We start from the raw sequence: 14,176 nt of genomic DNA on the forward strand, positions 1-14,176 counted from the left end.
GATGAAAAATAAAAGTTTACAATAGATGGGCTAGAAAAAATCTATTTTTCAAGTTATAGACCTGCTGAAAGGAGATAAAATTACATTGATTTGGCAGAACCTGGAAAAAAAATCCATTGTTTCACAATCCATAGGTTGGACAATTGAAGACAATGAAAGAAAACTTCCTAATATATTATATATCAAATAAACTGTTAATTTGATAAGAATGTAATATTTGTGATCATAATTATTATTTGAGAGAAATATTACAAAATTTTTCAAATAGTACATAATAGAAATTTAATATAATTACTTTAATTACTTACCCACATGCATGCTTCTAATCTTACTTTACTCATGATAGCTAATATAGTCATTGCTTTGGTCCCTTCTTCTGGGCATATAATTCTGCAATACAAGAAATAATTATATTTTTGGCAGTTAAGTATTTATCATTATAAAAAAATTTTTGCATTAAAATTAGATTACTAAATGTTTTCAGATAACTTAGTTATTTAAAATTATTTTTGGATATCATTTCTATTTCTTGAATGAGTATTGAGATGATAGATTAATTTTCCTGACAGTTTTACATTTTTATGTATATATAGACTATATAAATATATGTAAATACTAAAATACTGATAAAATAATTTTCTCTGCTTTTATGTTTAGGCAGAGTATACCTTTATGTATACATTTTTAAATTAACATTAATTCAAATTATATCTAAATAATGCTGACTAAAATTCAGCAATTTTTAATTATTAATGTAATTGAAACCTATAGGGTAGGTGATATTGTTATCATGTATTAAATTTAACAATTAGACATAATTTAGTTAGTTTATTAAAATGTTTTTAAGAAAACATCAAGCTGGAGTGAAATTGAAAAAAAAAGTTTCTGCAAATCAGGCAGAACTGAACAAATGAATGAGCAAATGTAAGTATATATATTTACATAAGCTCATTCATTTGAGTAGGATAGAATTATAGTCAACTAAGGGACATTAAGAGTATGTGGTCATTAAACATCCCATTCGATGTGACAACATTTAAAGCTCCTGGAAGCGTAACTGGATAATGTACATTCAGTATGGATGAGTTTGAATTCAAGTTCTGCTAAGAAGATTTTGGAAAAATCTTGATTACTAAAAAAGTTGATAAATTCATAGTAGTAGTTACTGAGTTTTTTCAACCTGTACAGTAATACCTCGACTTACGCTACCTTGACTTACGCAAACCCGGAGTTACACAATTTTTAAATTTCGTCGATTTGTCTTTTGTTTGAGCAACACGCAACTATTGTTTACTTACTCCCCCACATTATTGTTCAGCTTACACGTTTGGATGTGTTGTGCGGAATCGACGCATAGCTACAATTTATTTTGTGTTATTTATGTCTGTGTTGTTATATCTACGGAGACTTGAGAGATTCTACTATGTCATCTAAACGAAGTAGAACTGATTCTTCTGCATCAAACAAGAAAAGAAAAACTTTATCTTTGGAATGTAAAGTTAACATTATTAAAGACTTCGATACAAAAATGAAAAGGAATTACAAATTTTAGAAAATATAGACTCCGACAAACAGCGCATTTCTTCTACAAAACGAGAAATAAAAAAATCATTAGCATGCTACGAGGAAATTTTGCGGGAGAAAAATGAATCTTTGAGCCATCAGACGAATTTGTTAGATTTTATGAAGTCTTCTACATCAAAATAACTTCGGTTTACGATTTTAATAATATAATTTGTTATACATATGTATTATCTAAAATTTTATTAAACATTTTTTTCTAAATTAATATTTTTTTTTTAGTCTCCGGCCCCAGTTAAAAATAATTTGTATGTATTTATATGCGGACTTATGCGAATTCGACTTACACGGTTATCGCTCGGTCCCACCTATCGCATAAGTTAGGGATATTACTGTATTATCCTAAATTTTTCAATATATGAAAATAACTTTTTCTTCTTCTTTAAAACTTACACCTGTAAGTTTGTTAAAGAATACTGTTATATTGATCAATTATATAAAATTTTCAGTACACTTGCATATTTTCAGTTATATATGCCACTTCATTCTTTCAAAAATAATCTAGGTATTAATTATTTAATTCTAGATATATTTTATTATTAGTTGGAATATAATTAAAGATGTATCTAAATATATTAATTAACTAAATCTACTTACTCGTCTGGATAAGGTGGTTCAGGGAAATTTACGCTACTGCATTCGTATGCCGCTAATGTTACGGCAGCAATGTGTGGACCCTGAAAATTTAATATATATTAATTTATGAAAGTATCAACTCAACAAGAAATTTATCTGAAAATATTATATCAACTTCCTTCTTAACAAAATCATTCATAAAAATTTTCAAAAATTTTAGTCTCGAAATAAAATAATTTTGAAAAATAACTTTCCTGTTGTTAAATCTCAAAATAAAAGTTTATTTATTATTAGTCTAAAATTTTTTTAATAAATAAAATCAATCAAGAAAACACATTCCAAATTATGAGAAATATATTTGCATACAAATAAAAAAAACTTGGGAAAAGCTAAACAACATACAGTAGACATTCATTAAATGGTGCAGATTGTCAAAGGTGTGAAATTACTAAACATTTCTGTGTTTTTACAAAATTCAATAAGTTATATGCAATCTGAATGTTGCAGACATTGTCATACTTTTTACCAGTGCATACTGTACACGTTATGTGCATATGTTTCCAATCTGCTTACTCTTTAAATCAGTCTGACAATGATGCAGTGCATGACTATGCTGTTAACACTTATTGAAAAATCTGACATTAATATATCCATTTTGAATACTAGAGTGTTCTACAAACCACATTATTACCCATTATTCATGCTTTCCCATTCACATGACCCATTAATTAATGTATAAAATTGCAGTGTTCAGAGCTCTAGTCAGAAGGGCATATACACTATGTTCAAACATCACAGACACCATGAAAGAACTTAAATATATAGAGGAAATAGCCAGAATATACAAATATGATAAAAAGGTCATTCAAAACCTGGAACAAAAAACGGAAAAGAAACACCAATCCACATCTGGTACCCAATGAACAAATGTGTGAGATCGGTCTAACCGATATGTGATTTCTGGCGCCTTTTAGGGTTCCGAAAAGGTCGAAACCCCACTCGAATGACACCAATATGTGAGAACGGGGGGAGGTCAAGAGAAAGTCGTATCTCCCTTTCCGGTTACTCACGTGTCAAGGATGGCTGTTTCGTTTGTTAGCATTACGCGTTACGCGAGTGGATAGGAGGTGAGACGGATGGGGTCAACGATAAGGCGAAGCGATATTCGAGACAAAGAGGAGACCATTTAACAATTATAACAAGATTTATTAATATTTAACAAAGGACACAAAGACAAAATCTGACTAAATTCCCTAAGTCGCGTAGAGGTCGAGAGAGAGAGCTTACAAGTTCGGTTCATACCTCATTTTAGTTCCTGATGGTTAGCACTTGATATCCTCGATGGGGAGATTATAAAACTGTAATAGGCACAGTTTATATAGTCGCGACTGAGCGCGGAGACGTTCGGACAGTAGGTCCGAGTCGGTGACGACGATCGACGGCGGTTTGTCCGGCAGATGATAGGAGACTCCCCCGAGGGGGTGGAAGGAGTGGCTTTTATAAGTTTTTGCCTGGGAAATCGGTCACGTGATCGTAAGCGGATGACGATTTGTGTCATAGGTGTTCCCGGGATTCAAAATACATGACGAATTCGGACGCTAAGTGTAAACTAAGGTTGCAAGATGATCTGATCTAGTTTAAGAACAAAGGATTGTTGACAGTTATCTGGCCGGGGACGCATAGTTTCTCGTCCAGGGCCGTTTTTCGACAGGATGTTTATACTAGGGGAAAATTCCTAAAACGAATTATTACAAAAAGTGACTCTGATAAAATCCAGATCTCACAAATGCATAGTTATAGATTTTGATAATAGACTCAAATCAATTTATAAATAAATTGCTAAATATTTAAATGTCAGCTTATGCTTCCACAGAAATGCCACAATCTATATATTGCTACATAACAGCACGGATGAGACAGACAACAATAATGCACCGGGTTTATATTCTATCCCACTAAAAAATGCAAGGTTCAGTTGCCAACTTGCATACATTGGGTCAGCAATTAGATCTTTAAAACACAGAGTCATTGAACACAAATACAACGTAGATAACAATAAACCCACAACTGTTTTAGCTCAATATGCAACAGAGCCCAAGGTGTCCACAAATCTAAATGTAGCAAGAATGATAAGAGGAGTCTATTATCAAGAACACTGGAAACATTTAAAATCTTCAAGACCACATTGAAAAATAATTGTATTAACCATAAAAAAATTTAGAATCCTTATCGAATGCATGACGTTAACCCTACAAATTAATTATATCTAAATAAGGCATAGGCATATGGAATTCCTATGGTTCATTGTATTTGTATTTTTATTGTATTTTTGACAAGACTATGGTCTTGTTTATAAAATCATACTGTGTTTTTATTACCAGCTTAGAGGTAGGAAGGAGTACATGTCAAGAGTTGATATTTGGCACAGAGTATTAGGTGCCCAAATCATTTGCGCATAAAAAAATCCAGACTTGTAGGTAGTCAGGGGACAGAGAACTGAGTCAGAATAAAATACAAAATGGTGACCCTCTTCTACAAACAGGCAAAACAGGCATCTCACCCCACCGAAGTCAGGTGGGGAGAGTACCACCCACAGTCATTCTAAGAAGTAAATTTTGACCTTATAACTGAACACACAGTATCTTCTATTTTAAATAAAATTTGTAATCTAATTTTGTAAATTTGGGAGTGCTTCAAATATGACGTTAAAACAGGGTTATATGTCATTACAAGTGGTTTTTTTTAACATTATCTAATACAGTAAAATCGTGAGACTGATAAAAATTTGACATGTAGGGCAGAGGGTGCCACCATGTGACCTCACTTTGCTCCTAAACTCTAACAAAGAGAGACATCTTTTCACTTCACGTTAATTAACCTTTCAAGTTGACAGCCGTGCCGATCTTGGATTTGTATTACATCTCAACACTATTGTAAATATTGCGTAGCCAATCCAAATTAAGTAAATTACCAGTTTCTCAGTTAATTTTTACAGGCAGAACAAAAGATGCAGAACATGTGGTCGAGGTCAACAGACAAGATAGGACACAACCCAGTATTGTTAGTGCAAAATAGAAAAGTAATTTTGGATGATACAATAGCCAAGATTATTTTTTCAAAAACAGGAATTTTCGTTAGGCATCAACAAAAATTCAAACCTGGCCGTCACGTAACGAAAAGAAATTTCGACATTGGATAGGTTAATTTCACTGAAAATGCATCATGGATGTCCTCGTGGTCGTGCCCGGCAAAGTTTGAATGACTGCGCTCAAAACCAGCAATACCAAAGAAGATTGGGGAATGAGAACGAGATCTGCCTTAAGCGTCAAAGTGATCATGCTTAGTAGTGAGTCTCCGAGACATAGTCTTGTCCCAAATACTGCTTTGCCGTTTTACTTGTTAACTTTTGTGTGTATATGCTATTTTATTAATATATAATGGTTCAATATATTTATATATACACAATTATAATGTTTAAAAAGAATTTATAAGTAGTCATTGAAAATTTAAAACATTTCTTGTTGAAATTCGAATTTGTAAAACTTCAAACCTGAAGCAGGTTTATAAAATAAACCAAAAACGTTTGTTATACAAATTCTGCTTGCTGAAGATTTATATAAGATGGGAGCATGTTTTTGTCTGCTTTAAGAAGAAAACAGCCTTCATGAAACTCAAGTTGTTTCTTATGGGAGCATGTATTATTATGAAATGTTCCTATTTATTATACACATAAGGAAATAGTTTTTTTACTGTATCACACAAATAACTTTCTGATTTGGGACATTATAGCAAAGCAAAAAGTAAATGTATTACACTTCACTGCAATCATGTTTGATATGAAACCATAAACATACAAATTATTACAAATATATACAGAAGGCAAGCATTGGCAAATAAAATCTTCTCTCTGCAGCGTGGTACGTGGGAATAGGGACTCCTTTACCCTGCGGAGTACATGTTCATATTTGCTATGCGTGAATCCAGCACGAGATACCGCCACTCTGACGATGTCTAATTCGATTTTTGCTGCTAGCTGCGTAGACAGAAGCAACAGTGCCCTTCTAACAAGTGCAGCAATGGCGGCATTCATATACCGCGACAGTTGGAAAGCATCTACTGGGATAATATACGGTAACATGTTAGATTTGTGATAAACGGCAAATTGCGGCCCCTCAACCGAAATCAAAAATCGAATTAGACGTCGTCAGAGTGGCAGTATCTCGTGCTGGATTCACGCTTGGCAAATATAAAATCTTCATTTGATGAAAATAAATTCAATTTGTAAAATTTTCAGGAGGAACACTGAAAGCAATGTTCATTCAGCACAATACAATGTAGACTAAGTATAGATTTCTGCCTGGGGTTTTCAGTATATCACATATTCATTTCATTAAATTATTCAACTTAATTATAGATGACTGAGATACACTGATTTGATAATTCCAATAACAACGATAACAATAACAGAAAAGCATTCGACAGTGTTCCACACAGTTGGCTGCTACATATTCTACACATGTAAAAAATACATCCATCACTCATTGACAAACACAATAAAATCATATACATTATAGACATATACATTCCAAACACTCACAATATACAAAACACATGCACTGAAAAAATCAGCAAGTATACAGAACTCGCTCAGGAAATAAGGTATCTGTGGAGGATGGATAGGATGCATATTGTACCTGTCATTCTCTCCTCTACAGGTGTGATATCACACACACTACACAAAAGCCTGGGCACATTACAATTGAACAGAAACACATATATCACACTACAGAAGGCCACTATATTGAATCGTCATATTGTTAGGAAATTCCTGAATACAGACATACACACTGACACACTTATTTAATTTTTGTCTTGTTTTGGTTACTATGCCTTGACTGGTCCAACATAGTATACAGCCATCAGTGTCAACAGAGTATAGCCCACTAAACCCAACATAATAATAACAACAACAACACCTCTAAGCAAAGTTTTTACCATTGACACTACACAAATTACTCTTGTAGTTGAGTAAAAAGTTAAATAGACTGGTTTATATTCCAAATAATTTAAAAACAAATTTTCACCAATGTACATTTCAAAAGATTTTAGTAATGGAAATTTTCACAAATTTTAAAAATTCTCTTTGCAGTTAAATTTCTCTTAAAAATTTAAAATTTTCCAGGTAGGTTGCTATCTTGTACACAACATTCAAAAGTCTAGACACAGATAAATTGATAAAATCAATACACAATTCTAAATACTTTTAACTTACCAAATATAAAAGAAAAGTATGCAACCCAGTTCCCAATCCAACAGATGATAACACACCTAATCCAACCCAATAGAGGCTCCAAAGAATTTTCTTTTCTATTACCATGACATACTGTAAAAAAGATACATAAAAAACTTGAAATGTAACATATAATCAAATAACTTATACTGAACTTTAAAAATTTTATTCTGATTTTTAATACAGAAAAATATAAGTATAGATTTTTACAATACTCATTTTATAAAAGACAAGAAAGTGCAATTGAAGCCGTTTAAGTTTGCTAGTAACAAATCTTAGGAAAAAAAAGAAAAAAATTCTTTTTATGGAAGACACTTAAAAATAGAAAAACATTTCTGATTTGTTCATTTTGTTTTTGCTTGCTTTTAGCAGGCCATTTTTTTATTATTTAGAGTGTCTTTTTCATGTTGTGTGGCATTGCTTTTGTGCAAATTATAAATATGAAAAGTAAAATAAGATGACAGTAGTAAAACAGTGTTGATATGAATATATGAAAGAAAGATTTTCAAGTATAAAATTGTCAATAAAAATCATACAAGTACTTTGACTTTAACATTTTGGCTTTTCTTCAAATATGTCTAATTGTATAATGTTTTTGGTAAAATCCCAACACACAACATTTAAAAATTTTTATAAAATATAACTTTTGAAAACATAAATTTGACAAAAAATGTTCAAAAACTAAACATTGCTAAACATAAATTGTAAAATTCTTGCTAAATTAAAAAAAAAAAACATGATTTGTAAAAAAATAGAGAAGCCATCATTCTAGATCAGTGTTTCCCAATGTGGGGCCCACGCCCCACAGAAGGGCAATTCGATTGTTGGGGGGGAATTCGAAAATGCACTTGTCCAGAGTTAAAGTTAACCATATAGCTGCTGTACACCATATTTATTGTAAATATTGATTTTAGTTAGTTTTAGTTTTCTTTGTTCTTCATTTCCCTTTCCTTCTAGAACTTTCCTTTATAACCCTTTTCCCTTGGGTAGGATTAACAATTCTGGGAACCACCGAGAACAAAGAGATGAACGAGGTCCTTAGGCTGGTGAAAGAGGAGAAAGGACATTCTTTGCCCAGATTTCGAGGTGGACAGACACGAGTTGTGGTGTTTCAGATCGCATTTGGCAACGACTGGAAAGTGCAAGAGACTTTGATGAAAGGATCGGGTTTCCTCGTGGTCACCATAAAACAGTGTGGCAATTAAGTGCAAGAAAAACTTCAATGAACATGACAAGAGATCTTCCAAGAGAGTTCAACGTATATGTGAGGGGGACAAAAGAATTTTAGAAAGACTTAGGTGGGGAATAGCACAAAAAAGGTTGGGAAACACTGTTCTAGATTTATCATAAATCTACAACAACAGTCTCTCTATTTATGCAATAAAATAACAGAGTGCAGTCAATATGACATTAGTAAATAATAAGGTTTAGATTAATTTGATGTTACATAATGTATATGTAATAGGGAAGAGATCTGGGAACCCAGTTAACTAATTCATTGTCTCAATTGCTTCAAAAACATTTCATGATATGGCTGCAATATTTGGGTGGGTATTTTCTTGCTGGAAGCTACTTTATCTACTGTTGAAAATGGTATGGCCATCAAGTTTACAACATAATCCACATACATAGCACAATGAATGTTTGCAGATAAGAAGACTAGGTCTCATTCACTATCACAATTGACAGCATTCTAAACCACAGCTGTCCAATATACAGCATGCAAAGCTGTTTAATCCAGCCCATTAGTTGCTAGAAAAATCTCTTTTATACATTTGTTGAAACAAATTTATTATTATATTTAAAAACTAGTATGATATAATTTTACTTCTTTGATACTACATATAAATGTTTTAATATTGAGGATGAAATTTCAGATGAAATCATTAAATCATCTTTGTATAATGCACTAGACACAACTGTGTTAAAATTAGAAACAAAATAAGTAATGGCATCAAATGTTGAAATTATAAATTTTATTCAATCAAAAGACTTCAACCACAGACAATTCAAAAGCTGTCAGAACATAATGATATAATTTGTTATATTTACATTAAATAATTCAGCAGAGCAGCAATATAACATTTATGATCACTGCTAGGAGAAATAGAAACATTCATGAAATGCAAAAGAAATGTTACTTTCTTGAAAACTACCATACAACAGTTCCATGGCAAATGCCAACCACACAGAAGAAACCTTCATCACAGAATTACTTTATCTGCTGAAACATTTTCAGGAAGAACCTCTTCTCCATCATCAGTGATATTCTGATGTACAAAATTTTAGAATACTGTCGATAGAAGGAGGAAAGTTGAACAGGACACTGAGAAGAAATGTGAAATAATTGTGATGAAGTTGAGAGAAGAAAAGAGCAAGATGGAGAAGAGAACAAATGTGTTAGTTAATGACACGAGAGCTTACAAGATGTTATACAGGCAAGTAATGAGGTATAGATAGAGAATGGTTTTTGTGAAGTACAAATCAATTTTCAATATGTTGAGGAATGAAAAAGATACAGCACAACAATCCAGGAAATATGTGATAAAGACATACATACATAAAAGAAATACTTCAGCTTACACGAGGTGTTTAGCTGGCAGAAAAGAGGGTAAGGGAAAGAGGAGGGGTAGAAGGAGGGAGAAGAGATAGACAGATGTGATAAAGACAAAGGGATGAAGGAAAAGGAGTGGTATGTAGGTCTACAAAAATAAATTTGAGAGAATAGAAGAAATGTGATTAAACATAGTTCAAACACAAGCATGACATGAGAGGCACTAGTTGGAGGAATGAGGATATTATGGGAGTAAACAAGGATATTATAAAAGAGAGATGCTTATATAAATACAAAAACAGTTGAGCAGATGTGTTTTTATCTTTTAAGCTTGGAGTGTAATGTAATAAATAAAAATGATGCATATGTACTGCTGAAAGTTTCAAAATCAATGATAAAAAGAGGAGAGATGACAAATGAATTGAGGATTAATTAGGAATTGGCAACTGAAGAAGTAGTGAAGATGAAGCAGTAAAGAGGGTATGGGTTGGGTAAAGAGATGCAGTATATTTAGTATGATAAAAGTGTTTTTTGTAATTGTTTCTGGGATTCAGACTTGAATTTTGATAAAATATGAACATAATAAGCCAAACGATCAAGTAATGAATCAGGCTAATTTACCGCTACTATTAATAATTAAATTATAAGTAATTTGGTACTAGAGGTAGGTGTTAGGTGCCATCTCTTATTAAATTTAATAATTATAATTAAATTAATATTTTCTTCCAGAATATTCTAAATTATTTAGTAAATATTAATTTAATTATAATTATTAAATTTAATAAGAGATGGCACCCAATGCCTATCTCTAGTACCAAATTACTTAGAATTTAATTATTAATAGTAGTGGTAAAGTAGCCAGATTCATTATGGTGATCATGTGGCTTATTATTAAAATATCAGGCTTTGAAATGTTTATAGAAAAATAAACATAGAAAGAACATAGTTTTGAGTTGAGGAATTTTAATTTTTATAACTGAACTGGAACATGAATATAATATTGGTCTTATCTTGCATATCATATATAGAAAAATGTTTGAAAATTTTGCATTTTAGAATACTACTAATGATGGGAAGAGGTTCTCAAAAACAGTTCAGTAGATAAATAATGATTCCTGGAAGATTTGTCTTTTGTGTGGTTGAGAATGTTATTTATTTAAAAGAACCTGAATAGATAAACAATTTGAAACTTTTTGTAGGCATGACAAAATATCTTGACAATCTAATTTTGAAACTGCATAAGGTTTCAAAATTAAATCTAGCTTCCAATCAATTCCAGCTTATTAAATCAGAAATTTGAAAATGTGCAAGTAATCATTACAAACTTAAATCTGCTAAAAATCAATTGATTAATGTGTGTTGTTCATTTCAAAATATCAACAATAAGAAAAAAAGGACTACAATGAATATTAAAAATATTCATATTTATTAATAAATTAAAAAGAAAATTACCTTCTGATGAGGCCCTTCCATTTGATAAATAAGAATTCCTAAGCCAATAAGTGTTGAAATAAATACCACTAACCATTTGAATTGCCATAATCTGAAAAAAAAACTTATCAGAATGATATTTGAAAAATTAAAATAAATTGATTTAAAAAAGTAAACTTACTTAATAAAAAAATTTTCCAATAGAATTAGTAACTGATTTACAAAGTATCTAAATGTAGTTATTGGTTGTTTCCAAAGAACTAATTCTTCTCTCTCTCTCAATTCTTCCATTTTTAATCTTGCTCTATTGGCAATCGAAGATGAAGATGTCTGCACTGATATACTTGAAATTGGTAAAATTCCTCCATTACTATTACTGTTTAAATTTTTTCTTGCTTTTGGTAAAGTGTCCATATTTTCAGACATTTTCTGTTTATCCCACTTTTCCAATCGTTTTACCTATTCAAAAATGCCATTTTAAACAATTATTAATATATAAAAAATATTGTATTTGATAATTTTTGAAACATCATTAATTTTCTAAGTTTATTAAATTAGTTTTTGAGTAATTTTTTTACAGTAAATAATGGAAACATAAAAATAAAATAAATTTTTTGCATTATTAAAGTAAGATGAATAATTCTGACAATTAATGAAAAACTGCAGTTTTTTTACATTGAAAATGATTCTTAAAATTTATAAACTGCTTTACATTATAAGATTGGATCCTTTTTAAAAATATTTTGCTAATATTAGGATAAACTTCATTCAATATACTAAATAAAGGTTATCCACATGTTTTCAAAACTTTTTATCTTCATTCTTAAATACATCATTTGATCTTTGTTCAAATAAAACTTAGTTTTACAGAATGCCTTTAATACTGTTAGGCAGAGAACAAAACTAACATTAAACCTCCAATCTGAGAGTGAACAAATAACACAATAATTAAATCATTAATATACTAAATTAATACATATTAAAAAATTGAGTTCAAGTGCTTTCAGATTTATCATCATCCTTAAAATTGCTTAATACATTAAAGACATCAGGAGAGGAAAGGATTGAAATAGTGTTTCCCAAGAAGCCCATAATAGAAACATTGAGATGCTGCAAATTTTAAAGTCAGAAAATAACAGTGTCACTAAAAATTCTTTAAAGTACCTTCTAAAATAAAACTCCAATAAGTCCTTACTCATAAATGGTACAGACTAATGTTTTCGATCCTCCACTCTGGATCTTCGTCAGGTCAATGGTTTTTAGAATCTGAACACTTTTGATTATCTTCACAAATGTTGCATTTTGAGTATTATTGCATTTTTTAATTACTAGAATTTTATTTGAAAAGGTACTTTAAAGAATTTTTTTTATACTGTCACTCCAGTCTAAAGGAATTGCGAGTAGAACAGTGTCACTGTGGAATCAGTTTTGACTTATCGAGAAACAGTAAAGTAATATTGTCAACCGTAAAGATGAAGATCATCTCCCATATCTTGAAATGACTGATCTCCAAAATGTTCAAAATATTAATATACAACCTATATAAAAAATTTTTAATTTTTAATTAACTATCTGTTTTCTTTCTATCATGACATAGTTGTTGACAAAATATTACTAGGTAATGATGTTATAAGTTGTTCTAAGCATTCCTGAAGATAGATGTAAGCCTGAAAGCACTTAAACTTAATTCATCATGATTTTAATGCTTTTTCTCCATTACAAAAGATACACAGGCAATCAAAAAGTTCCTGGAATGGAACTCCAGATGGCAAAGGTGAGGTAAGATTGTGTGAAGATTACAATGTCTGTTCAGAACTACAACCAGTCTGGACATGTCTCAGTGCTCAGTGACATTATTGTTCAATTTGATTTTAATGTGAGTGTTTACTTTTGGCATCATGTCACAATTCGAATGATATGCAAAACATTAAGTTCATGTGCAAATTAGGAAAATTTGCTTCAGAGACACTATTGTCCCTGCAGCAAGTTTACAGTGATACTGCACTAAAGAAATCTGCAGTTTTTGACTGGTTTTCATGGTTTTAAGAGAAACTTGAGGATGAGAAGCACAGCAAAAGGCTGTCCAGATACAGAACCGAAGAAATGTTTGCCAAAGTGTAACACTACAGTCGAGTCCGTATAAGTCAACACCCCAAGAGGAAGTGGAAATGTGTTGAGTTATCCAGTATGACGACTAAAGAAAAGATGAAGAAAACCACAGAACTACAATTAGGAAAATACAGTAGTGCTTTATACAGTGCATGAAATGTATCTCTTTGACCATTCATCACTAGCACTAAAGTTTGTTTCTACTTCAAGTACCTCAGCAATTTCCATTGCGTTTTGTTTCAGTATCATCCCTGAAACAGGAAGATTTGACGAACAAATTTGCTTTAGCCAACATACCAGAGCATCTTCGACATTTTTGTACGGTGACTTTCTCTGGCATTTTCGAGCAGGGCTTTGGAGCAGAGCTGGAGCAGGAGCATGGAACAGATGGAGCAACAGATTTTTACTCAGAGCAAGAGTGGAGCCGGAGCATGTAAATTTGTAGTGCTCTGCTGCTCTGATAGATATATTTGAGCCAGCGAGAATGGAAGTGGCATAAGTCATAAAATTTAAAAATTGAGTTAAGTCCATGTTTGAAATCCTCTGACATAGTTCTGTTTTGTTTAGAATGAAAGTGGCTTTAGTCATTAGTACAGAAATTCACCACTAGGAGCAGCACTAATATTCATTTCTTA

At 31.5% G+C, this 14,176-nt stretch overlaps 1 protein-coding gene across 2 annotated transcripts in view; it reads right to left on the reverse strand.

The window, feature by feature from the left end:
• LOC136983812 (vacuole membrane protein 1-like) overlaps positions 1-14,176 on the reverse strand; it is a 69,451-nt gene that overhangs the window by 32,373 nt on the left and 22,902 nt on the right. For both annotated transcript variants that reach the window (XM_067280676.1, XM_067280677.1), the window contains exons 2-6: positions 11,614-11,891; positions 11,454-11,544; positions 7,430-7,540; positions 2,179-2,258; positions 309-390 (exon numbers count right to left, since the gene is read on the reverse strand). In XM_067280676.1, the coding sequence (XP_067136777.1) occupies positions 309-390; positions 2,179-2,258; positions 7,430-7,540; positions 11,454-11,544; positions 11,614-11,891 (642 nt within the window). The remainder of the gene's footprint in view (positions 1-308; positions 391-2,178; positions 2,259-7,429; positions 7,541-11,453; positions 11,545-11,613; positions 11,892-14,176) is intronic.

Source organism: Centruroides vittatus, unplaced genomic scaffold, assembly GCF_030686945.1.
Source record: "Centruroides vittatus isolate TY-2023 unplaced genomic scaffold, ASM3068694v2 contig_89, whole genome shotgun sequence".
Classification (NCBI taxonomy): domain Eukaryota; kingdom Metazoa; phylum Arthropoda; class Arachnida; order Scorpiones; family Buthidae; genus Centruroides; species Centruroides vittatus.